Source organism: Canis aureus, chromosome 17, assembly GCF_053574225.1.
Source record: "Canis aureus isolate CA01 chromosome 17, VMU_Caureus_v.1.0, whole genome shotgun sequence".
In the NCBI taxonomy this organism is placed as follows: Eukaryota; Metazoa; Chordata; class Mammalia; order Carnivora; family Canidae; genus Canis; species Canis aureus.
The window spans coordinates 45,415,694-45,442,761 of NC_135627.1; the positions used below are offsets into that span (position 1 = coordinate 45,415,694).

General features: G+C 39.6%; 1 protein-coding gene across 13 annotated transcripts in view; it reads left to right on the forward strand.

Annotated features, from left to right (window-relative positions):
* The window catches only part of DIAPH3 (diaphanous related formin 3), a 512,559-nt gene that overhangs the window by 36,758 nt on the left and 448,733 nt on the right, over positions 1–27,068 (forward strand). For 12 of the 13 annotated variants that reach the window (XR_013355827.1, XR_013355826.1, XR_013355823.1 and 9 more), the window contains one exon: positions 10,093–10,260. Coding sequence is in view for 6 of the 13 variants with exons in the window: in XM_077855466.1 (XP_077711592.1) it covers positions 10,093–10,260 (168 nt within the window). In the remaining 7 variants the exon portion in view is untranslated. Of the gene's footprint in view, positions 1–10,092; positions 10,261–25,358; positions 25,378–27,068 lie in introns of those variants that run through there. The other variant, XM_077855470.1, reaches the window with a different exon arrangement.

Sequence of the window (27,068 nt, forward strand, 5' to 3'; positions counted from 1 at the left end):
AGAAGCTGGCAGGAGTTGTAGTAATTTTTTACTCTAAGTTTACTTCCTGGATACCAACCAAATCGATTCCTAATGAAAGTGTCGGGTTGGCAAGTATAAAGCAACTGTTGATATTTTCAGGGGACCTTTGTTTATGGGTATTACTCCTCTTCTAAAAAAAAGTATAATATTTGTCTATAAAACTAATTTGTATTTCCTTTCATGTATGTAGTATTAATATTTGCATACAAGAAATTAGAATTGTACTTAAAGATGTGAGTAGGCATAACTTTGGGGTTGTTTTGAATATACTTTTTAAATGATTCTTTTCCATTGAGTAGGTATTTTTCTTCCCCCCCTGGTGTTGTGTTACAGAACTAATGGTTGTTTTCAGTCTAGGAGACTAATATTCAAAGAATCAGTGTTGGGGAGAGTCTAAGTTATTCTTAATGAATGTATAAAAGGCATAACATCTGGAATTCTTCCTAATATTGTTGGGAAGGAATTAGCAAAGCAAGAAGCAATGATTTGTATCCCAGACATGGACGATAGATAGAATAGATATATTCACTTAAAACTAATAGAACACCCGCTATATGCTTTGAACAGTTCCAGCAGTAGGTCCAGTAGTGAATAAAATAACTCCTCAAGGACTTCTACCCTGGTTGGGTAAACATATGATAGAGGTAGTTTCAGAATACTGTTCGTACTACGTAGTGGCAAGCACCAGACTTGTTGGCATCTTGCCTAGTCCTGAATCAGGGAGGCTCTTACCTAAGATGTGGTTCAAATTGAGAGCTGAAGATTGAGTTGAAATGAGCTAGATTAAGGGGATGGGATAGGAGTTGTGGTTGTGGATAGGTTTTAGGCACAACATGCACATTTAAAGAGACTTTGGCTTTTTCATTAAATCTGGATCCTACAGTGTAAGAGGGGTGGAATGGTGAAGAGATTGTCTGGAGGTTCAGATCAAGCTGGACCTTTTTGAGCCACAGTAAGATTGGAATGTCCCCAGAGTAATGGGGATGCAAAGATTGAAAGGTTTTAAGCATAGGAACGAGGGGGCAGGATTGGATTTGCATTTCAGTAACATCAAAATGTTGTTCAGTATAGAGAATAGCTCTGAGAGTGGTTGGGGGTAAAGGGGCAGAGCACAGCTAGAGCAAGCCAGGAGGCTGTGGCTGTTGTCCAAGTGTCCTGAAGTAGGACAGTGGCAGTCTGGCAGAGAGAAGATGATTTAAGAAGAGCTCGTCTATATGGTTTCATTTGTTTCCTTATTAGTTTTCATTAGCCACTACAATTCACAAGACTTTTCTATTGATCTAAGTCAACATCAGAAGTCCTAATCAATCCATATCAGCACCTAGATGTTTCTTTCCCTATCCAGGTCCATTTATTCTTTTTCTCTGAAATCCTTTCGCAACTCCTTTGGACTTCTCAAGCCCTCCTACTTTGCCCTTTGGCAGTCAAAGCCTGTCTTTGAATGTTTGTTTTCCTTCTTGCTCTAATTGAAACCTAGATGTTCTTTGAAGGCTTTATATTCCTGTTGGCTTCTTCCTTCAAAAGCTTCCAGCTCTTTTTGAGTATTTCTGGTGCAGTTCTCCTGGTTGGTCTAAACTTTAGGTCTTGTAATTTCTGCCACTAATGCATGAAAGACATTAGTACTTGAGTTGTTTTCCTTTCCACCCCTATTTCTGTTATTCTGTACCTACCAGGGGTTCTTAAGCTGCAGGCCCATGGACCACCAGAGGGTTTGTAGTAAAATTCATGGTATCCTTGAACTTGAATGGAAAAAAGATTAAATATTTTCATTAACCTTTATGTAAAACTTAGTTTTTTAAAATTATGAAATAGGTGAAAACAAAAAAATTCCAAACACACATATACACAGAATTTGACCTGTGACTTGATGACCACAGAAAACTGGTATGTTCTGTGAAGTTATTGAAGATACTTCAAAAGGTAGTTTGTGTTCAACATTATGTTGCAATTAGATACTATTACTTCATGTTATATAATGCATTCATGAAGACCTACTATATGATTTTAAAATATTTTCTTAACACCGTTTTTTTGGTGATTATATCTATTTTAGGCATTTAAAAGTATTCTAAGAGGAGCTCTTTATTAGTCTTCTGTTAAATCCTTATTCTAAAGCTTGATGGGTTAAAACAATAATAAATATATAACATTACAGTTTCTTGGGTTTAAGATTTGGAAGCAGCTTAGTGGAATAGCTCTGGTTTGAGGTCTGTCATGGGATTATAAGCACAACATTGGCTCAGGCTGCAGTCATGTGAAGCCTTTGGGGCTAGAGGATCCATTGATAGGGTGTTCACTTCTGACTAGGAAGTTGGCACGGATCATTGGTGGGGGCCTCAGTTCTTTCCTATGTGGGCATCTTCACAGGCTGGTTTGCAACACTTGGCTTTAGTATATTACATACTACATATTGTAATATATTTTCAAGGAATTTTAATAACCTGCTAAGTACACTTCTCATTTAATAAGCTACCCTATGAAATTTAAATGTGACTACACTACTGTAGGTAGGTACAGTTTTGGAGGGTGATGGTAAACTTTCTTTTCAAAGCCTCTGGCTAAAGAAGGTCTTACAATTTCGCTAAAACCTTAAAAATTTAAGGCTAGGAATGGCCATTTCTAACACTTAGGGCTATGAAAGTTGGAGTGCAATAATGGGTGGCTTGGTGGGAATTGTTAATGAATGATAGGATTGTGGCCTTGACTTGGATGATTAGCTCTTCACACCTGCAATAATGAATGGCTAATTTCTTTTTTAAAAGATTTTATTTATTTATTCATGAGGAATAGAGAGAGGCAAAGACACAGGCAGAGGGAGAAGCAGGCTCCATGCAGGGAGCCCGATGTGGAACTCGATTCTGGAACTCTAGGATCATGCCCTGAGCCAAAGGCAGACAGACGTTCAACTGCTGAGCCACCCAGGTGTCCCAAATGGCCAACTTCTTACCATGTTTTTTCTTAGTAAGACTGATGTCACCAGCATTTTAGTAAAGTCCATGGAACAGGCAGGTATACTATTGGGCTGTCAGTGTGTGCCGTGTCCCATAATTCTCCCGTCAGCCTTACCAGGTTCCTTGATGTATCTCTTTTCAAGCATCTTTTGAGGTTTCTTCATCCCAGAATGAATCACTCGTTCCTATCTGTTGCTAATTTACTTGGCTTATGATTTTTCTTGGGGGCATCTATGTATTTTGCCTTTATTTATAGTAGCTTCTCTTATTTTTCTTTCAAGTGGTAAGCCTCTTCAGGGACAGTACAGTATCTTTTATATTTTCTCCAGTAATTGCTCATTCCCTTGTACCTTCACGTGTTGATTGCTAGCTCTCTGCTAGATTCCTCAGTGACTGTAACAGTTACCTGTTACTATGTTAACAAATTATCCCCAAACTTATGACTTAAAACAGCAAACGTTTAACATCTTGCACTTTTTTCTGGACGCAGGGATTTGATAGTTGCTTAGCTATGTGGTGTTGGCTTGGGGTCTCATGAGGTTGTAGTGAAGATGTTGGCTAGAGCTTTTAAAAGTAGTACTCTCTGAGGAGCTATTAGTCCTCTGTTGCTATGTAATAAGTCATCTGAAGGCTCCATTGGGCTTCCAAGATAGCACTCACATGACTGTTGGCAAGAGGCTTCTCTGCCTCTTTTAGTTTCTGTAGCTTAGTTCTTTGCCATGTGGACCTCCCCTGAGCCTTGAGTGTCTTTCTGGTGTGGCAGCTGTCATACCCAGAATGAGTGATCCAAGAGGGAGCAAGATAAAAGCTGTAATGTCTTTTATGATCTAGTCTTGGGAACCAGCACTCCATAATTTCCACAGTATCCTACTGGTTATACAAGACAGGATTATCTGGGACCATGTTAGATACTGGCTACTACAGTGACTCAGACAGTTGATGGTTTGTCGAGCATGGCACTTATATTTTAGTGGGAAAGAGACCATCAGCCTTTTCAAAATAAATGAAGAAATTACATGTCTTCATAAGTCTTACAAATGGAAGAACATAAATGGGGAATAAGCTCTGTGCGGTGATAATGGGGAGTGTGAGGATCCATGTGATGTGTAGAATGGTCACCAAAGGCATTTCAGTCCATTTAACCTAAAGCTGAAAGGTAAGAAGCAGTTTCATTTCCTATTAACAACTCACGGTGATCGGTCTTATCATGGAAAGTTTAAATAGCTTTGTTAAGGTGATACTACAAGCAGGTGGCTGGGCAGGATTCAGAAGTCAAACTATGGAGCCAGTTTTTTAATCAGCAAGTTGCTTATTTAGTAATAAAGTTAATTAAAAAGCCAAGTGATTTTGGCTGTTAGGTTTTTTTTCTTCTGCCCCCCCCCCTTTTAAAAAATATTTATTTATTAGAGAACAGGGGGAGGGGCAGAGGGAAAGTGAGGGGGAGAGAGAGCTAGGAGATAAGCAGACTCCCTACTGAGCACAGAGCCCAGAATTAGGATGTGGAGCTCAGTCTTACTGCCCCCTACCCTGAAATCATGGTCTGACCTGAAATCAAGAGTTAGATGCCTAACTGACTGAGCCACCCAGGCACCCCATCTTCTTCTTAAATAGAGTACAAGATTGTGTGAAAATTGGTAGAAAATTTTAAGTAACCTTTTTCCAGATTTCAGGTATGCATTCACATAGAATTGACTTAAAATTACAGTGGACTTTTATTTGCTTAATTCTCTTGGATTGCATGAAAATAGGTACTCCCTTAAAGGTTCTAAGGAAGTACATTTAGGATACTTTTTCAGGCTTTTCAAATTAAAAATGGCTAATAATTACAGTATCTTACTTTTGTTTTAAATTAAAAAAAAATCACTGCTATTAGTATTTAAAACACTGTAATAGAACTTTGTCACCATTACAGTGTTATACTATAGTTTAAAATCCAGATAGTTTTTTTTTTTTAGAGCCTGTTTTTGGTTTAATTAATTTTATTTAAACTGTAATTACTGATTATCAGTGTGAGATAATACTCAGTAGGGTGCTCATTTAACTTCCTGTGAAGATAAGTGATATTAATTTATAAAATTCGGTACACCCCAGACACAGCTGAAGCCATATTAATTAAGTGTGGTGTACCACCTCCAAATAGCATTAAAATAGAATTCTCTCAGTCTTGTGTGTGTTTAACCAATTCTTTTTTTTTTTTTTTTTTTTTATTTTATTTTATTTATTTATGATAGTCACAGAGAGAGAGAGAGGGGCAGAGATACAGGCAGAGGGAGAAGCAGGCTCCATGCACCGGGAGCCTGATGTGGGATTCGATCCCGGGTCTCCAGGATCGTGCCCTGGGCCAAAGGCAGGCGCCAAACCACTGCGCCACCCAGGGATCCCATGTTTAACCAATTCTTCAACAAAGACAAGGCATTGGTAGAGTTTACCTCCTTAGGTTGTGTTCCTAGCTCAACTTCAAGAGCATTCACGTAAAAGGAAAAGCAGCTATGCCAGCGCACAAATTGCGAAACATGTTCCCAAATTGCCACATACAGCACAACCAACTTCTAGTCAGCATAATGGGCATTTCTATTTTGTATTTATGGACAAAAGCTTTTAAAACTTTTACTCTTAGGTTCCATTGTATCTTGCCTCGAGCAAATTGTATGAGCAATTTCATGAAAGATAAATTGGGGGTGTTACCTCGCCCCCCCCCCTCCCAATTTCTAGGTGGAGTCACAGCATCCTCCCTTGAAACAAAAACAACCCTCACCCCAAAACTCCCAAAACTTTAGAACGTTTAAAATGATGTGATAGTAAAGTTCATTTTGCACCTAACTTGTCGGTCATGCCCAGGTTATGTGGAATCTACCTGTAGTGCTCAGTAGAGGATCACTGGGAATGCTTTTACTTCAAGCCTGAGGTCTTCAACAAATTCAATTTACTGTTGTAGCATGGGAGGATCATATGTATTTTCTTCCTATGGCTCTTTGTGCTAATTTTTCCTACCTTGCCTTTAGCTATCCTAGTGGTAATGTGTGAAATTGTTTTCCACTTGAATAAAATCCAACTTTCCCCCAGAGTTTAGGTGCTAAGCCTATGGGGGAGGTGTACTAATTCTGTTTTATTGTTGTTATTGTACAAATTATGATACTGTTTATTGATACAAAAGCAGTTCTACTTCTAAAAACTTAATGGAATTTTTTTCATTTATGCAGTTTTAGAAGTTAAATACTATGAAATTATTACATATAAAAGTGTGCTGGAGCTCGTCCTTTATTATTTAGACAGGCAGTTTTCTTATTTTAAGAATTAAACAGACGCATCCAGCCTGATGCTGCCTTTCAAGCTCTTAACACAGTGTTTAAAACACAGAAGAGGCTCAATGACTTTGAGAGAATCTTATTTAGAAAGTTTTGGTTTGTGGAGAAAATTAAAATTTTTTGAACTATCACTGATGGAACTATTAGGTTATATATTCACAAATTAGCTTGTGAATTGCTTAAGCTTACTATTTCCATTCATTGGCATGTTTACATTTATAATATTGATGTTGCATTAATGATGTTTGCTTAATTTCACTTCATTATGAGTTTAACATATTAATTAAGTTACTTTTGTGTGTGTGTGTGTGTGTGTGTGTGTGTGTGTGTGGTGTGTGGAGTCAGCATAGGTTTAACACTCAGGAATTGATATTGTCTGTAGAGAAGTTACAACAATGAAGTAGTGATTCAGAAGACAGGTGGAGGAACCAGTCCCACTTCTTAATTTTTTTGGTGTCTCCTCATTTTTTAAAACTAATATCAAGAATTGGGGTACTAAGGTACATAGGGACACTAATTTTTGGACCTCTAATCATGTGGAGACAATTTTGTTTCTGGCTGGTTATTTTCAAAGTAAAGGAATATGTAGATGAGTTGGATGCCCTCCCCCTGCCCCCTATAATTCATCGTGTGTACCTCTTGCTGCGTTTTTTTTGTATCTATATAGATTTGCCTCTTTATATGCTTGTCTCTGCCACTTGATTGTTATTTGACTTGAATATAACTTTTTTTTTTTTTTTTTTTGTATTATAAACATCTGATAGAGTAACATCTCTGTTCTTCATTTGGTAGATCTGGGAACCTGATATCATTTTTTTTTTTTTTTTTTTTCCCCCAGCCTGAAAAACTTTCTTGACACGTTTTGTAGACAGGTCTGCTGGAGATCAATTCTTTCAGGTTTGGCTGTCTAAAAGTGTATCCTTCTGCTTTTATTTTTGAAAGGCATTTTTACTGGATATAGAATCCCACATGACAGTAGTTTTCTTCCAGGACTTTAAAGATGCCTTTCTGTTGTCTTCTGCTGTAGTTTCTGGTGAGAAATTACTTATTTGTGTCATATTTATCTTGTATATAATGGGTCTTCATATCTCTGGCTGTGCTTTTGTGGTTTGCCCTTTTAATTTTTAGCAGCTTGACTATGAGGCACCTGGGTGAGGGCTTGTTTGTTTTGGTATTCTTAATAGTTGGCTGCGCTTCTTGTATCAAAGAATTGATTTCTGAAAAATCAATTACTTCAGTCCTTACCTCCTGAAATAGATCTTCAGTATCATTTGCTTTTTCTGGTCCTCAATTATACTTATGTTACAGTGCTTCATTGTGTATCACAGCTCTTGGTTTCTCTGGTGTTTTTTTCGTGGTGTTTCAATCTGCATGGTTTTTGTCAATCTAGGTCTAGCTAGGTTCACCAGTTCTTTTCTCAGCAGTGTTCAGGTTATTCTGGAGTCCACCTAATGGATTCTTCGTTTGTTGATACATTTTAAATTTCTCATCTGTCTTTAAAAATAATCTCCATGACTCTTGTTGCTGAAATTGCCCATCTTACATTGTGTCCACTCTTCTTTATGTTCTTCAGCGTTTTTATAAATATCCCTTGAAATGGTCTGACTAGTAAGTCCATCATCCAGCCCATCTCTAGTTCTGTTGCTTTTTGTCTATGGGTGACATTTCCTTGGTCCTTTGTGAATCTAGCAGTATCTGATTATATGGTGGACATTTTATTTAAATACTGGGGAAATTAACACTTCTAAGAAAGGGTGTGTCTTTTTTTCAGGCTGCTGGACTTGGGGGCCTAGTTGGTGTCATGTCTAGTTGAACTGGGTTTGGCAAAGGTGCTGTTTTAATTTGATTAGTGTCCTCTGGGGCTTCAGGGTTTCTTAGCACTAATGAGATTCAGGCATTCTGCTTTTGGCTTTCCAACTGAACTATTAATTTTCAAGACTGGGATAACTCTGCTTTAAAGTTCTGATGCCCTTTCCAGGGTTAATGTAGAGTTCTCTTTGTTTTCCATTCTACTTGCAGCTCTGTTTCTTCAGGAGATCTCTCTGACCTGGTATCTACCCCCCCTCTTCAGGTGGCAGTTGTCATTTATTCTCTGAAGGTCCAGAATCTGTCTTTGAGGCTGCTCTCCTGTCTTTTGCCTAATTGAGAATGTTTGGGAAGACAAGGCTCTTTGCCTGGGGAGAGGCCTCCTGGGACACTTCATGCCTTGAGGCATCTTGCCCTCCCTCCCGCTTCTAGCTCCTACACTGGGTAAAGGTGGGTGTAGACTTGCTTCATACCTGGGGCTCCCTGGAATTCTAGTCTCCTGCCAGAATCCATGCTGTCAATAGTCATTAAAAATCTGGCTGGTTTTTCTTTATCCTTGTTTAGCTTACTGGTCTATAACTGTTTGTCAGGATCAAAAGCCCCTTGTCATTTCTTGGTAGTCTTTCCAGGAGTTCTGGTGAGTCCTCAGCCCCCTGATGGGTAGAAGACAACAGAAACTAACTCTGGAGGTTTTCTGGCTTGTTTTTGTTACGAGGATGAGAACAGTGGTGGTATTTTGTTACTTTCTAAATCCTACTGGAAGCTGTCCTGTTCTTAGTACTTTAAGGATTACATCCTGTTTGATGGGCCATGTGTGCGTGTTGTACGTGGCATTTTTCCTAGGCTTTATCTTCACAGTGAACTTAAAGATCTGTTTTGAAAGATAGTGTTTATCTTTGCATCTTACTTAAATCTTGTTTCTTTAGTGAAATAATACTGTGAAGACTTGTCCTTTTAAATTCAGTATTTTATATCACATTTCTTTAATGGGCTATACTAGCACTATCTGATAGAATTTTCTGTGATGATGGAAATGGTTTATATGTGCTTTGACATGTGGCTCTTGAGAACTTGACATGTGGCTAGTGCAACTGCCAGTCCAAAGAACTGGACTTTTAATTTACATTTAAATAACCACATGTGGCTAGCAGCTACCACTAATAGCACAAATTGATATATACATTATGGCAAAAACAATGTAATGTATAGTTACACTGAACAATTCAGAGTGATTTTTGAGTATACTTCTATTAAGTACTTTAAGGCATTTTTTTGCCTTTTTGGTTGTTACCACTTGTAACTTTGAGTCTGGGTTTTATGTGAGGAATACAATTTATGAAATCAAGTAATTTTCAATGAACAATTAGCTTTATAAACTAATATCTGTGCACTTTGAAATATCAGTGAACTATTTCATTTAATAGAAGAAATCCCATTATAGCAAAAACCCTGGCTTTATATTCTGAGGCTTTAGCCATCTTACTCTATAGTTGCTCATGAAATTCAAATACAGACCAGCCTGAATGAAGAGAAATCTGGTATTTATCAGATCTACAAGTTCTGGAGGTATAAGTAGAATTCAACTCTTAGAATTCCTAAATCACGGTTCATAGTATGCATTATGAAAAGGGCACTGGACAAGGGGGCTGGGAGCTAAGACACTAAATACTAGTTTGATTGCCAACTACTAAATTAGCCCAGTTACCTTTTATAAAACTGCTTAGTTTGCTAATCTGTAAAGCAAAGGTCGCCTGCCATTAGAATCTTAATTCTGTAATTTAATATTAGAAGGAATCTTTAGGAGGTTGTCTGATTTTTCTCTTCTGCCTTTAGACAGGATGGTTACCGAAAACATTTTGTGTTTTTAACAATTTTAGAGATTCTAGAGCTATATGGCTTCTGATGAAATCATAGTGATAATGTGATTGACCCTGTGGGTTTTTTATTTTGGCAATTAGATAAATGTTGTTGAAGGAGATATTAACATATGTGCTACTTTATCTTTGTAGCTGGATAAATTTGCCAGCATAAGAATTCCAGGGAGCAAGAAAGAGAGACCTCCACTTTCTAACCTGAAGACTGCATTTGCAAGCAATGATTGCTCTTCAGAGGTGATGGAAAACATTCCAAAGTCACTGTCAGAGAATGAAGTCTTAGAACTTTTCGAAAAGATGATGGTAAGAATTCGGACATTTTTCATAAAGTGGTTGATGTAAAAACCTTAGCTTCTAATCATGTTAATGGAACAGTAAACTTTTAAGACTTGTGTTCCATAGTGTGATTTCTTTTGTCATTGAAGATAGCACTTTAGGTGTACAGAGCTTTAGGATTACAAAAAAGAACCAGAGGAAAGTTGGCATGCTAGTTTCGTTTGTTTTGTGTATATGTTTAATATATAGAGTATATAAAAAAACCCTCTCAAGTATCAAATGATAAGTTGTTTATTGGCTATATTGGACATATAGTGTATAAATATAAGCTGTACAACTTGTTAATTTGATACATTTATATATTGTAACATGACTGCCGTTGTAGCAATATTAGTACCCCTTATATTCTTTATATGGACTTGCTTCGGTCATGCCATTTGCAAAGAGTAATGCTAACCAGTCCCCCAGCCACAAATGATAATCAGAGTAAAGTGCCTAATTCAGAAGTAGTTCTGTACAAGCTGGACCCAGGAATACTACTGCCTCTGAGTCCTCTCTCTTAGGAAGCTGATCTCTCTTGGGACACATGAACAAGAAATACATGCAGCAAAGATTATCCACTTAGGATCAGGCCAGATCCCCTATAAGTTAAAACTAAGCTATTGTTCCATGTCTCCATAGGATTTTCTTCTCTCTTCTTTTTTTTTTTTTTTTTTTTTTAAAGATTTTATTTATTCCTGAGAAACACAGAAAGAAGAGCAGAGACACAGGCAGAGGGAGAAGCAGGCTTCATGCAGGAAGCCCATTGCCAGACTCCATCCCAGGACTCTGGAATCATGACCTGAGCCAAGGGCAGACGCTCAACCACTGAGCCACCCAGGCATCCCTCTATGGGATTTTCTATATCCTAATCACGAAAGGAACCAAGCCCCAAAGTAACAGGGACCTTGTGATGAGAAAGATAACTTCCCCAAACTTACATGGCATAGGAGTTAAGTTCGGCAATGACTTCTGGTTGTTTCTCATTTTGTGACATGTTCAAAGAGTGCAGATTTTAGAGTTGAAGACCGGACTTTGAAGTTTTCTTCTGTCATTAGCTTGAGCAAGCCTCTTAGCTCCCATTTTTCATTTATACTTTATCTAGTGGAAGATTGATAATGGCTCTTTTAAATGTTGCCTGTGGGGATTAACATTTAGCTGTGGAAAGCAGCACTTGGCATAGTACCTGATACTTACCCAGTATTTAATTTTTAATTTTTAAAAATTTAAATTCAATTAATTAACATATAATTATTATTAGTTTCAGAGGTGGAGTTCAGTGATTCATTCAAATGATACATTTTGAATCTTAAAGATTACCTAAGTGCTCTGTTGGGGTTCATTTGCATTTTAGAATGATGATCATGGTGCTGTGTATGTTATGTGTGCTGAATTTGTTGATCTTTTTTTCTTGTTTGATGCCTCTTAGTTCTCAGGATAACCAGGTTCATGTGGTCCTAGAACATTTAAATCTGAGGAGACTAGAACTTAGTCATTTGGGGTGTGCCTTTCCTGGTGGAGCCACACAGTGTTGTTAGAAGTTGCCTTCAGTTGGTTCCAAAAAAAAAAAAATGGAGATTCTGACTCTGCTCATGGCTAACCTTATTTGACCCACAACCCACTATGTTAAGTATGTTCAAAATCATTTGTCACAAAATGAAAGCTAATTGCATCTAAATGGTTACATATATAGTTCTTACCCTCAAGCTGCTTATCTCCTAGGAGTCAAAACAAATGTTTGAAAAATTAAATAAGAAGTGCCGGAGGGTGGTAATTAATGGTTAAGTTCTTTATAAATTCAGAGTAGGAAGAAATTAAGTTGTGAGATACCTCATTAGCTTTAGGGGAAGCCAAAATTGAAAGGTTATTATAGTAGCTTAGGGAAATTTCAGAGAGAAGATGGACTTAGAGGCAGGTATTGTCTTACAGGGTTGGAATAAGCAGAGGAAAAGGGCATTCTCTCTTAGAAGGGGAAATGACAGTGAGCCAAGACAGAGCTAGGTGCAAATAGCTCATGGGGAAAACCTGTGACAGGTTTGAGAAATGAGACTGGAATGATAATTTGGGGCCAATTAGGAGAGGATTTTGTATGCCATTCTGAAGAGTTGTATAATATTTCAACTCAGAATTTATTTTATCTCTTTTATTTCATCTGCTGGTTTTGACAGCCTAATGAGTTTTTAGGAAAATTCACTTATTTAGAGTGTAAGATGTGTTTGAAATTTGAGACTATTATTCAGCTGGAATCACCAAAATATTTACCTTTATAATGGCTTATTTTCTGTTCATCAAATACTTGTGTCCGGTGTTCTAAATGGAGCTTTAGAAGGCCCTAGAAAGAGAGCATGCCTAATTTCTATCTCTATAGGATTAGTGTTAGTGATTCCTAACTTTTCATCACTGAGCAATAGGTTTCATTAGTATTGTTTTACCTGGAACCTAGGCTTGGGATATTCTTACCTGTTATGTTAGTTCTTTTTTTTCTTCTTTTAAAGATTTTATTTATTTATTCATTAGAGACACACAGAGGCAGAGACATAGGCAGAGGGAGAAGCAGGCTCCCTGCGGGGAGCCTGATGTGGGGCCTGATCACTGGACTGGGGATCATGCTCTGAGACATGTGATGCTCAACCACTGAGCCACCCAGGCATCCCCTTGATAAAGGTGCTAATGTCGGTTTTCATTAACTACACATGTATAATTCTTTTTAACTCTTTTGTCCCTGTGGGTTGATATTATTTCAGACTTGAACCACCCCGCCCCCCGCAATTTTAGCATATGAGCTGCCAAAGTGGGCACTTTTGTTTTCTTTTGGTTTATATTTTGCTAGCCTTTGCCTCTGTTAATGAGGATTATATCTTGGTAGTTCTCTTCAATACCACCTTGGAGGACTCAAGATGATACAGTGCCCTTAGCTACACCCTCATTTCATGTACCATATGTGGAACCACTCACTTAAATTACCTAGGAGATTCTTTTTTTTCATTCCCTTGTGACTACTTTAAGTTTTCCTTTTTGATCATAATTGCTGGTGCCATCTGAGTATGCAGAGTGAGTAGGCTATTGATGTTAGATATTCACAAGGCCACATCTTAACACCACAAGCCATTAAAAGTACAACTACCTTGACTACTGAATATAGTTCACGGTATTCTGTACCGACTGTGATTACTTGAGGTATTTTTCAGTTGCTCTTAGGAGAAGAGTAAGACTCTGAACCTTTTGTAGTTATGTGTAGGGCAGAGGGATATTGGCATCTTTGAAGTGTTTACACAATACATATTTAATAACTGGGCCCGATCGCCTGTTAAATCTTAAACAGATATCCCTGTTGGCAGAAAATCGTTTGGAATCAAACTCCTTTTACTCAGCAGGAGTAAGATGAAATCATTGATGGGTCAGGGCTGGCCAGTTTGCTAATAAGTAAGTTTGTGAGAACTAAGGTCTTGGTTTTTTTTTTTTTTTTTTTTTTTAAATGAGGAATAGGTTCTTCTCCTTCCCTTTTCTGATTGACCGCATAACAATATATTATAGTGGAAGACCTGCTGATGGTTCTGAGGCTGTGAGAAGGGTCTTTTACCTTTACTAATGTAGGTAAGTGATATTTCTCAGGCTTTTCAGGGTATTGCATTTTTGACAAAATTAAAGCTGTTCCTAAGTCTAGAGAATGCTGGATGTAGGTAGTACTTTAAAAATTTTTTTATTTATTGATGGAATGAAAGAGAGTGGAGGAAGGGGCAGAGGAAGAGGGAGAGAATCTTGAGCAGAATCCCTGCTGAGCACAAAGCCCAGTGATGCGGGGCTCCATCCCACCACCGTGAGATCATGACCTCAGCCAAATTCAAGAGTAGGATGCTTAATGGACTCTGCCACCCAGATGCCCTTGTTCATATTACTTTTATTCTTTTGAAGAAGTCCCATTGAATTGCAGTTTTAATGTCTTGGTATTTGCACCTACAGGGGTTTCTTACCATTTAAAATTTGCATCTAAATTTTTAGTTTTGACATTGTGCAAATTTTTTTTTTTAAAAGATTTTATTTATTTATTCATGAGAGACAGAGAGAGAGAGAGAGAAGCAGGTTCCATGCAGGGAGCCTGACATGGGGACTTGATCCCAGATCTCCAGTATCACGCCCTGGGCTGAAGGTGGAGCTAAACCGCTGAGCCACCTAGGCTGCCCGACATTGTGCAATTTTTAAAGCCTTATTTAACTTTACCAAAGGTATTGAAGTGATTTTTAGATAAAGTAAAAACTTTTTACGAACTTTTTTAAAGTCTTCAGTGTGCTGACTTGATTACTTAATGAGAGGTACAGAGTAATACTTGAATATTTGTGATCTCTTCATTTTTATTTTGGAGCTGGATTTACTTGGTCTCTGAGTAATAGTTTCAGTGGGTTTTTGGGTAAGGTTTGGGTTGGGTTTTGTTTTTTAAGCAGTGACCAGCACTTAGACTTTTTTTTTTTTTTTTTTAAGATTTTATTTATTCATGAGGGACAGAGAGGCAGAGACATAGGCAGAGGGAGAAGCAGGTTCCTCACAGAGAGCCCGATGAAGGACTTGATCCTGGACCCTAGGATCACGCCCTGAGCCGAAAGCAGATGCTCAATGGCTGAGCCAACCAGGCGTCCCAACACTTAGACTACTTAAGGGCTCTTTCTCCCATTTGTGTTTTGGTAAAAGTGAAATTATTACCCGAAAGCTCCTCTTGGTTTCTCTATTTATCTAGCTTTGTGAAATAGCTGTGGGAACATCTTGTATATACACATTTGATTTCTGGAATTCAAGTTCCAGCATTTACTACTGAATTTACTGTAGGTCTATGTTAACTGATGCTTGAACGAGTTGAATGTGGTAGGTACAAGTTGAAAGTGATTTATTTACTGTAGCTGTTGCCTCTTTTATATCAGCCCCCTTGGCTTATTCTTACCTGCCTCTAGGCGAAATCCCAGGCAGGTCCCAGAACTTTCTGTTGGCTTTGAGATTAAACAGAAAGATCAATAAAAATAATTTTGATCCCTCCCCACCCCCCCCAAAAAAAAGCTTCTCCCTTTCCCCCTTACAAGCTGGCTCCACTTCAAGTCTCTAGTAGGGACACTTGTTGGGTAGTGAGCTTGGCCTCCTCTGTTTGTCTACCTTACTTTGCTCTGCTCTCTAGACTGCATCTGTCTGCTCCAGGACTAGATGGGAGGCAAGGAGAGGAGGAATAAGAATATGCTTTTGGCCCAGGGTAGGGATGCCCTGGGGTGGTGTTTTTGTTGTCACTGTAACAAATTACAGCTGATTTGGTGGCTTTAAGTGTCAAAATATACTGCCTCCTAGTTTTGCAAGTCAAAGTCCAGGTTCTGGCTCCCTTGGTTTCTCTGGTTTCACAAGTCTAAAATCAGTGTCTGATGGTTGGGCTCTTAACACATTCTTTGAGAAGAACCTCTTCCAAGTTCAATGATGGACAGAATCTAGTTCCTCGCTGTTGTAGGACTGAGATCCCTGTTGTCATCGTAGGCTGCCTTAGCTTCCAGAGGCCTCCTTCTTATCCTTTGTGTGGGCCCCTACCTCTCAGTTACCTCAAATCTGTCTCCTGCTTAGAATCTGTATGCCTTCTCCTGTGGCATCTCTTGTCTCCATCTTTTAGAAAGTTCTCTGCTTTTAAGGGTTTATGTATTAGATTAGACTTACCCAGACAGCCCAACGTAATACATTTGCAAAGTCGCCTTTTGCCATGTAATAGAACTTATTTATAGCACCAGAGATTAGGGCATGGATGTCTTTGGGGGAACATTTTGCCTATTACAGGTATAGGAGATCACAAATGCCAATTCTTTTCTCCTGTGCCATTTTGTGTCCTCTGCTCCCCAGTCTTGCCTATAATTCCCTTGTCACTGGTGACATCTCCTTTGGTCCTCTGCCCTGGTCTTCCATGAGCCCATTCCTTTGCTGGTGTTGCCTTCTGTATGCAGGATCTCTTAGATGGCCCAGGGCTGCTGCTTCTCTGGGACGCACCCACTATCCATGGGAAGCTAGTGTATCCTTTGCCCCTTGTTCCTGTCCTTTCTCATTCTCTTCAGAATTTGTCCTCTCTGAAGTCTAAACTACTCTGGTTCCTTCTTGCTACTCCAGATGTTTACCCTTCTAACTGTAAGTGGCTTTCTAATCATTAGATCTTATATGTAACCCTGCTGACCATTCCCTCTCATCTGCATTTCTCTTTCCTTTAGTTACCATGACATTCCTTTTCTTCAGATTTTCCTCTTCTCTGGCCAGTCTTTACCAGTTTCCTTTCTAGATTTCCTGTTCTGATTTTTACTTCCTTCAGAGTGTTGCCTCTTGCCCTCTGGCCTTTTCTTTATCCACTTTGGTTCCTTACAGATTTCTCATTGGGCATGGGAGCTCTTCCATGTTAGAATATCCCCAATATTCTGATGCTTAGCTGTGTCTTCAGGAGAGGAGCTATAATCAAGCTCTCTGAAAGATGCTAAACCTCAACAAACCAGAAACTGACCTTTTTCTTTTGATATTTTTCCAGCTTTATTGAGCTATAGTTGACATATAACATTGTGTAAGCTTAAGGTATACAGTGTGATTTGATAGAAGGATATATGTATTTTTTAATGTTTTGTATGGCCCAGATCTTTATTTTGTTTTATTGAGGTATAGTTGCCACACGGTATTACATTAGTTTCAGGTGTACTACATAGTGATTGGAGTGTATATATTTCTAAATGATTATCACAGTAAGGGTAGTTAACACCCCTGTCACCTCATATAGTTACTATTCCCTACCCTCAATCTCATGGTTAGAATTTCTAAGATTTAGGGGTCCTGGGTGGCTCAGTCAGTTGAGTGTCTGTCTCTTGATTTCGACTCACGTCATGATCTCAGGGTCCTGGGATCAAGCCCCCATCTGGCTCTGTGCTTGGCAGGATGCTGGCTTGAGGATTTCCTCCCTTTTACTCCTACCCCTACTCTCTCAGATAAATAAATCTTTTTTTTTTTTTTTAAGAACTTTTAAGATTTACTCTTAGCAATTTTCAGGTATGCAATACGGAATTAATTAGATTGACCAAGCTGTACATTAGATCCTGAGAATTTACTTGTCTTAGAACTGCAAATTTGTACTCTTTGACCACCTTCATCCATTTCCTCCATTTGGCAGCTCCTGACAACCACTAATCTACTGTTTTTGGGAATTTGTTATTTTTAGATTGCATATAAAATACTATGTAGTATTTCTTTGATTTATTTCACCTAGCATAGTGCCCTCAGGATTTATCCACACTTTTGCAAATGGCAGGATTTCCTTTCTTATGGCTGAGTAATATTCTGTGTGTCTGTGTATGTACACATACACTAGTTTCTTTATCCATTTATCTGAACACTTAGGTTTTTGCCATTTCTTATTATCATAAATAATACTGTGAACATGGGGATACAAGTATCTCTTCCAGAGAGTAGTTTTCATTTCCTTTGGCTGTGTACCCAGAAGTGGGATCACTAAAATCAGACAGTAGTTCTGGTTTTAATTTTTTTTGATAAATTTCCATATTATTTTCCACAGTGGTTGTAACAATTTACATTCCCACCAATGGTGCACAAGGGTTCCCTTTTCTCCTTTCTTGCTAGCACTGGATAGCTTTTTGCTAACCAATATTTTAATAGCTACGAAGTGATATCCTCTTGTGGTTTTTGATTTGGATTTTCCTGCTCATTAGTGATGTTGAATGCCTTTTCATGAAACTGTTGGTCACTTGTTTATCCTCTTTGGAATAGAGGTTTATTCTGTTCTCACTTTGTAATAAGATTTCCTTCTCTGCTTTGAGTTGTATGAGTTCCTTGTATGTTTTGTAGATTACTCTTTTCTCAGATGTGTGGTTTGCAAATTTTTTCTACCATTCTGTAGGTTGCCTTTTCATTTTATCGATGGCTGCTTCTGTGCAAATTTGATGAAAGCCTACATGTTATTTTTATTGCTTATGATTTTTTTGTCCTGTTCAAAAAACATTGCTCAAGTCAATGTCTGTGAGCTTCCCTCCTGTATTTTTTTCACGGAATTTTATAGTTTTAGGTCCTAATTTTAAGTCTTTAATCCATTTTGAATTAATTTTTTGAGTGGTGTAAGGCAAGGGTGCAATTGCATGTGTTTTGTTTTGTTTTTTGCTTGTGATTATCCAGTTTTCACAACACTGCTTACTGAAGAGACCATCTTTCGCATTGAGTATTCTTGGCTTTCTTGTCAAATATTAATTGACCATATATGTGTGGGTTTCTTCCTGAGCTCTTGATTCTTTTCCTTTGATCTAAGTATCTGTTTTTATGCCAATATAATATTTTGATTACTGTAGTTTTGTAATGTAGTTTGAAATCAGGAAGTCTGATGCTTCCACCTTTATTTTTCAAGATTGCTTTGGTTATTCCTGGTATTCTCTGGTTCCATACGAATCGTAAGATTGTTTTTGTTTCTTTTTTTTTTTTATTTTTATTTTTATTTTTTTTTAAGATTTTATTTATTTATTCATGATAGTCACACAGAGAGAGAGAGAGAGGCAGAGACACAGGCAGAGAGAGAAGCGGGCTCCATGCAGGGAGCCCGATGTGGGATTCGATCCCGGGTCTCCAGGATCGCGCCCTGGGCCAAAGGCAGGCGCCAAACCGCTGCGCCACCCAGGGATCCCTATTTTTTTTTATTTTTTAATAAAATAATTTTTATTGGTGTTCAATTTACCAACATACAGAATAACACCCAGTGCTCATCCCGTCAAGTATCCCCCTCAGTGCCCGTCACCCACTCACCCCCACCCCCCGCCCTCCTCCCCTTCCACCACCCCTAGTTCGTTTCCCAGAGTTAGGAGTCTTTATGTTCAGTCTCCCTTTCTGATATTTCCCACACATTTCTTCTCCCTTCCCTTATATTCCCTTTCACTATTATTTATATTCCCCAAATGAATGAGAACATACACTGTTTGTCCTTCTCCGATTGACTTACTTCACTCAGCATAATACCGTCCAGTTCCATCCACGTTGAAGCAAATGGTGGGTATTTGTCATTTCTAATGGCTGAGGAATGTTCCATTGTATACATAGACCACATCTTCTTTATCCACTCATCTTTGGATGGACACCGAGGCTCCTTCCACAGTTTGGCTATCGTGGACATTGCTGTTATAAACATCGGGGTGCAGGTGTCCCGGCGTTTCAATGCATCTGAATCATTGGGGTAAATCCCCAACAGTGCAATTGCTGGGTCATAGGGCAGGTCTATTTTTAACTCTTTGAGGAACCTCCACACAGTTTTCCAGAGTGGCTGCACCAGTTCACATTCCCACCAACAGTGTAAGAGGGTTCCCTTTTCTCCGCATCCTCTCCAACATTTGTGGTTTCCTGCCTTGTTAATTTGCCCCATTCTCACTGGTGTGAGGTGGTATCTCATTGTGGTTTTGATTTGTATTTCCCTGATGGCAAGTGATGCGGAGCATTTTCACATGTGCATGTTGGCCATGTCTGTGTCTTCCTCTGTGAGATTTCTCTTCATGTCTTTTGCCCATTTCATGATTGGATTGTTTCTTTGGTGTTGAGTTTAAGAAGTTCTTTATAGATCTTGGAAACTAGCCCTTTATCTGATACGTCATTTGCAAATATCTTCTCCCATTCTGTAGGTTGTCTTTGAGTTTTGTTGACTGTATCCTTTGCTGTGCAAAAGCTTCTTATCTTGATGAAGTCCCAATAGTTCATTTTTGCTTTTGTTTCTTTTGCCTTCGTGGATGTATCTTGCAAGAAGTTACTATGGCCGTGTTCAAAAAGGGTGTTGCCTGTGTTCTCCTCTAGGATTTTGATGGAATCTTGTCTCACATTTAGATCTTTCATCCATTTTGAGTTTACCTTTGTGTATGGTGAAAGAGAGTGGTCTAGTTTCATTCTTCTGCATGTGGATGAACAATTTTCCCAGCACCATTTATTGAAGAGACTGTCTTTCTTCCAATGGATAGTCTTTCCTCCTTTATCGAATATTAGTTGACCATAAAGTTCAGGGTCCACTTCTGGGTTCTCTATTCTGTTCCATTGAGCTATGTGTCTGTTTTTGTGCCAGTACCACACTGTCTTGATGACCACAGCTTTGTAATCCAACCTGAAATCTGGCATTGTGATGCCCCCAGATATGGTTTTCTTTTTTAAAATTCCCCTGGCTATTCGGGGTCTTTTCTGATTCCACACAAATCTTAAAATAATTTGTTCTAACTCTCTGAAGAAAGTCCATGGTATTTTGATAGGGATTGCATTAAACGTGTATATTGCCCTGGGTAACATTGACATTTTCACAATATTAATTCTGCCAATCCATGAGCATAGAATATTTTTCCATCGCTTTTTGTCTTCCTCAATTTCTTTCAGAAGTGTTCTATAGTTTTTAGGGTATAGATCTTTTACCTCTTTGGTTAGGTTTATTCCTAGGTATCTTATGCTTTTGGGTGCAATTGTAAATGGGATTGACTCCTTAATTTCTCTTTCTTCAGCCTCATTGTTAGTGTATAGAAATGCCACAGATTTCTGGGCATTGATTTTTGTATCCTGCCACACTGCCAAATTGCTGTATGAGTTCTAGCAATCTTGGGGTGGAGGCTTTTGGGTTTTCTATGTAGAGTATCATGTCATCGGCGAAGAGTAAGAGTTTGACTTCTTCTTTGCCAATTTGAATGCCTTTAATGTCTTTTTGTTGTCTGATTGCTGAGGCTAGGACTTCCAGTACTATGTTGAACAGCAGTGGTGAGAGTGGACATCCCTGTCTTGTTCCTGATCTTAGGGGAAAGGCTCCCAGTGCTTCCCCATTGAGAATGATATTTGCTGTGGGCTTTTTGTAGATGGCTTTTAAGATGTTGAGGAAAGTTCCCTCTATCCCTACACTCTGAAGAGTTTTGATCAGAAATGGATGCTGTATTTTGTCAAATGCTTTCTCTGCATCTAATGAGAGGATCATATGGTTCTTGGTTTTTCTCTTGCTGATATGATGAATCACCTTGATTGTTTTATGAGTGTTGAACCAGCCTTGTGTCCTGGGGATAAATCCTACTTGGTCGTGGTGAATAATTTTCTTAATGTGCTGTTGGATCCTACTGGCCAGTATCTTGTTGAGAATTTTTGCATCCATGTTCAACAGGGATATTGGTCTGTAATTCTCCTTTTTGGTGGGGTCTTTGTCTGGTTTTGGAATTAAGGTGATGCTGGCCTCCTAGAACGAATTTGGAAGTACTCCATCTCTTTCTATCTTTCCAAACAGCTTTAGGAGAATAGGTATGGTTTCTTCTTTAAACGTTTGATAAAATTCCCCTGGGAAGCCATCTGGCCCTGGACTCTTGTGTCTTGGGAGGTTTTTGATGACTGCTTCAATTTCCTCCCTGGTTATTGGCCTGTTCAGCTTTTCTATTTCTTCCTGTTCCAGTTTTGGTAGTTTGTGGCTTTCCAGGAATGCGTCCATTTCTTCTAGATTGCCTAATTTATTGGCGTATAGCTGTTCATAATATGTTTTTAAAATCGTTTGTATTTCCTTGGTGTTGGTAGTGATCTCTCCTTTCTCATTCATGATTTTATTAATTTGAGTCTCCTCTCTCTTCTTTTTAATAAGGCTGGCTAATGGTTTATTTATCTTATTAATTCTTTCAAAGAGCCAACTCCTGGTTCTGTTTGATCTGTTCCACAGTTCTTCTGGTCTTGATTTCGTTGAGTTCTGCTCGAATTTTAATTAACTCTCTTCTTCTGCTGGGCATGGGGTCAATCTGCTGTTTATTCTCTAGTTCCTTTATGTGTAAGGTTAGCTTTTGTATTTGAGTTCTTTCCAGTTTTTGAATGGATGCTTGTATTCCGATGTATTTCCCCCTTAGGACTGCTTTTGCTGCATCCCAAAGATCTTGAACGGTTGTATCTTCATTCTCATTAGTTTCCATGAATCTTTTTAATTCTTCCTTAATTTCCTGGTTGACCCTTTCATCTTTTAGCAGGATGGTCCTTAACCTCTACATGTTTGAAGTCCTTCCAAACTTCTTGTGATTTAGTTCTAATTTCAAGGCATTACGGTCTGAGAATATGCAGGGGACGATCCCAATCTTTTGGAATCGGTTCAGACCCGATTTGTGACCCAGTATGTGGTCTATTTTGGAGAAAGTTCCATGTGCACTTGAGAAGAATGTGTATTCAGTTGAGTTTGGATGTAAAGTTCTGTAGATATCTGTGAAATCCATCTGGTCCAGTGTATCCTTTAAAGCTCTCGTTTCTTTGGAGATGTTGTGCTTAGAAGACCTATCAAGGGTAGAAAGAGCTAGATTGAAGTCACCACATATAAGTGTATTATTATCTAAGTATTTCTTCACTTTGGTTATTAATTGGTTTAAATATTTGGCAGCTCCCACATTCGGGGTGTATATATTGAGGATTGTTAAGTCCTCTTGTTGGATAGATCCTTTAAGTATGATATAATGTCCCTCTTCATCTCTCACTACAGTCTTCGGGGTAAATTTTAGTTTATCTGATATAAGGATGGCTTCCCCTGCTTTCTTTTGAGGACCATTTGAATGGTAAATGGTTCTCCAACCTTTTATTTTCAGGCTGTAGGTGTCCTTCTGTCTAAAATGAGTCTCTTGTAGACAGCAAATAGATGGGTCCTGCTTTTTTATCCAGTCTGAAACCCTGCGCCTTTTGATGGGGTCATTAAGCCCGTTCACGTTCAGAGTTACTATTGAGAGATACGAGTTTAGTGTCATCATGATATCTATTCAGTCCTTGTTTTTGTGGATTGTTCCACTGAACTTCTTCTTAAAGGGGAATTTTAAGAGTCCCCCTTAAAATTTCTTGCAGAGCTGGTTTGGAGGTCACATATTCCTTTCAGTTCCTGCCTGTCTTGGAAGCTCTTCATCTCTCCTTCCATTTTGAATGAGAGCCTTGCTGGATAAAGTATTCTTGGTTGCATGTTCTTCTCATTTAGGACCCTGAATATATCCTGCCAGCCCTTTCTGGCCTGCCAGGTCTCTGTGGAGAGGTCTGCTGTTACCCAAATATTCCTCCCCATAAAAGTCAGGGATTTCTTGTCTCTTGCTGATTTAAGGATCTTCTCTTTATCTTTGGAATTTGCAAGCTTCACTATTAGATGTTGAGGTGTTGAACGGTTTTTACTGATTTTAGGGGGGATCTCCCTATTTCCTGGATCTGAATGCCTGTTTCCCTTCCTAGATTAGGAAAGTTTTCAGCTATGATTTGTTCAAATACATATTCTGGCCCTCTGTCCCTTTTGGCGCCCTCAGGAACATCAATTAAATGTAGGTTTTTCTTCCTCAGGCTGTCGTTGATTTCCCTTAATCTGTCTTCATGGTCTTTTAGTTGTTTCTCTTTTTTCCTCAGTTTCCCTCTTTGCCATCAACTTGTCTTCTATGTCACTCACTCATTCTTCCACCTCGTTAACCCTCGTCGTTAGGACTTCTAGTTTGGATTGCATCTCATTCAATTGATTTTTAATTTCTGCCTGATTGGATCTAAATTCTGCAGTCATGAAGTCTCTTGAGTCCTGTATGCTTTTTTCTAGAGCCACCAGTAGCTGTATAATAGTGCTTCTGAATTGGCTTTCTGACATTGAATTGTAATCCAGATTTTGTAACTCTGTGGGAGAGAGGACTGTTTCTGATTCTTTCTTTTGAGGTGAGGTTTTCCTTTTAGTCATTTTGCTCAGTGCAGAGTGGCCAAAAGCGAGTTGTATTGGGAAAAGGAGGAAAAGAGAGGAGAGAAAGAAGGAAAGAAAAGAGAAAAAGAAAAAGGAAAAAAGAAAAAAGAAAAAGAGAAAGAAAGGGAAAAAAAGGGTGGTGGAATCAAACAGATATCAAAAAGCAAAAAAAGAAAAAAAGAAAAAACAAAAAACCACGGGGGAGGATCTTCTGATTCTGTATACTTTAAGTCCCTTGACTTCCCCTGGAACTTGTCCGTCTCGCTGGTCTTGGGGGGAGGGGCCTGTTGTGCTGATTTTCAGGTGTTAGCACTTGGGGGAGCTGCTCTGCCCCCTGCCTGGTGCAGGGCTCAGTGGGGGTTGTTTACCCCGTGAGGCCCCTGGAGGAACAGCTCCAGTGGCGGGGCCAGCTCTGGAGCCCTAGAGTCAGCCCCCGCAGTAACTCCGGAGCTCACCGTCTGCAGGGCCTGGAGGCTCCGGGGCGGGGCCGCTGATCTGCTCAGCTGGGGCAGGAGCGTCCTCGCTGTCCTGGGCCCTCCTGGCCTCTGCCTGTCCCGGGGGAGGCGGGATCCTGGGCTGTGTCCCGGCGCCCTGTGCTCCGGAGCCTGCGCTGTTGGATTCGCTCCCGCCCCGCAGCCCCCTCCGCGGAGCCGCCCCCGAGCCCCCCGAGCTGCTCCTGGAACCGCGCAGCCCCCTCCGCGGAGCCGCCCCCGAGACCCCCGAGCTGCTCCCGCCCCGCAGCCCCCTCCGCGGAGCCGCCCCCGACCCCCCCCGAGCTGCTCCCGCCCCGCATCCCCCTCCGCGGAGCCGCCCCTGAGCCCCCCGAGCTGCTCCCGCCCCGCAGCCCCCTCCGCGGAGCCGCCCCCGAGCCCCCGGAGCTGCTCCGGGTCCCGCCGTGCGCGCTGCAGCCCTTAGGGAGCTCGGCCGCGGGGTGTGGGGCTCTCCCGGGGCGCAGGTGTCTGCTGGTGTCCCCGGGAGCCCGAGGGCATCCCCGCCCTCCTGGGTCCTGCTCCACCTCCCCGCGAGCCCCTTTCCCCGGGAAGGTCGGTGCAGCTCCTGCTCCTCCGGGACGGGGCTCTCCTGTCCTGGGGACACTCGCCCCGGCCTCAGCCCGGCTCCTCGCGGGCCCCTCCCCCTCAGAGGCCTTTGTGTCTTTATTTCTTTTTCCCCGTCTTCCTACCTTGATAGAAGCGCGAACTCTTCTCACTGTAGCATTCCAGCTGGTCTCTCTTTAAATCTCAGGCCGAATTGATAGATTTTCAGGATAATTTGAAGGTTTTCTATGTAATTTGGTGGGGACAGGTGACCTGGGGACCCTACTCTCCCGCCATCTTCCCCTCCTCGTTTTTGTTTCTATAAAAATGTGGTTGGAATCTTGATAGGGATTGCATCGACTTTATAGATGGCTCTAGGTAGGCTGAATATTTTAACAATACTAAGTCTATGAGCATAGAATATTTTCCATTTATTTGTGTTCTCATTTTTTTCATCAATGGCTTTAGACTTTTCAGTGTACAGATCTTTATCTCCCTGACTAAATTTATTCCTGTTTTATTGACTTCCCATTCTATTGTAAATCAGATTAATTTCTCTTTCAGATAGTTCATTGTTAGTGTAGAGAAATGCAACTGATTTTTGTTTTTATATATATATATATATATATATATATATATCCGCCACTTTACTGAATTCATCTATTCTCATTTTTTTGAGGAAGCCTTCAGGGTTTTCTATATATAATATCCTCTATAAATAGTGACAGTATTACTTCTTCCTTTCCAATCTGGATGCCTTTTATTTCTTGCCTCTGCTCTGGCCAAGACTTCTAGTATTGGGTTGCTTAGGAGTGGTGAGAGTAAGCACCCTTGTCTTGTTACTGATCTTGGAGGAAAAACTTTCAGTCAGTAATCAATTGAGGACAGGTGAACTGTGGGCTTATCATGTAGCCTTTATTATGTTGAGGTATGCTCCCTCTCTTCCCAGTTTACTGAATTTTTATCATAACTGGATGTGGAATTTTGTCAAATGAATCCTACTTATTCATGGTGTATGATCACTTTTAATGTACTACTTAATTTGATTTGCTAGTGTTTTGTTGAATTTCTGCATCTAATTTCATTGGTCATAGTAGCCTATAGTACTCTTGTATCCTTGTCTGGTTTTGGCATCAGGGTAATGATAGCTTGGTAGAGTTTGGGAATGTTCTCTCCTCTTCATTCTTTTGGAAGAGTTTGAGGAAAATTGCTATTAATTCTTAAGTGTTTGGCTACCCAGTGAAATTGGTCTTGGCTTTTGGGTGATTTTTGATTACTGATTAAATTTCAGTGCTCTATTGGTGTGTTCTTTGTGATTCAGTTTTGGCAAGTTGTGTGTTTCTATTAATTTATCCATAGCTTCTAGGTTGTCCAATTTGTTGGTGTGTATATAATTGTTTGCAGTAGTCTCTTATGACCCTTTGTATATCAGTGGTAGCATTTGTAATGTTTCCTCCTTCATTTCTGATTCTGGGGGTTTTCTCTTTACCTAAGAATTGAACATTTTTTTCCTTTCAAACCCACTTCTTGGTTTCATGATAACCACCTCCCCTCTGCCATTTAAAAAAATATTCTCTGTTTTTCTTCTAATCTTTATTATTTCTTTAATTTTGGGCTTAGTATTTTTTCTTCAGTTCCTTGAGCTATAAAGCCAGCTTATTAATTGGGGATATTTCTTTTCTTTTAAGGATTTATTTATTTAGAGCAAGAGCATGCATGTGTGTGCACACACATGAGAGTTGGGGGATGGATAGAGGAGAAGAGAGTGAATCCTCAAGCTGACACCCAGCTGAGCTTGGACCTGGATGCAGTACCTTTAGATCTTGAGCTGAAACCAAGAGTCAGCTGCTCAATGAGTTGAGCCACCCAGGTGCCCTAATTTGGGATATTTCTTGTTTACAGTTTATAGCAGTAAATGCCTGCATTAAACTTGCCTCATAGCACTGCTTTTACTGTATCCTACTGGTATTGGTATGTTGTGATTCTGTTCTCATTTGTCTTCAGGTATTTTTATTTTTCCCTTTTCATTTCTTCTTTGTCCCATTGATTATGCAAGATGGTATTGTTAA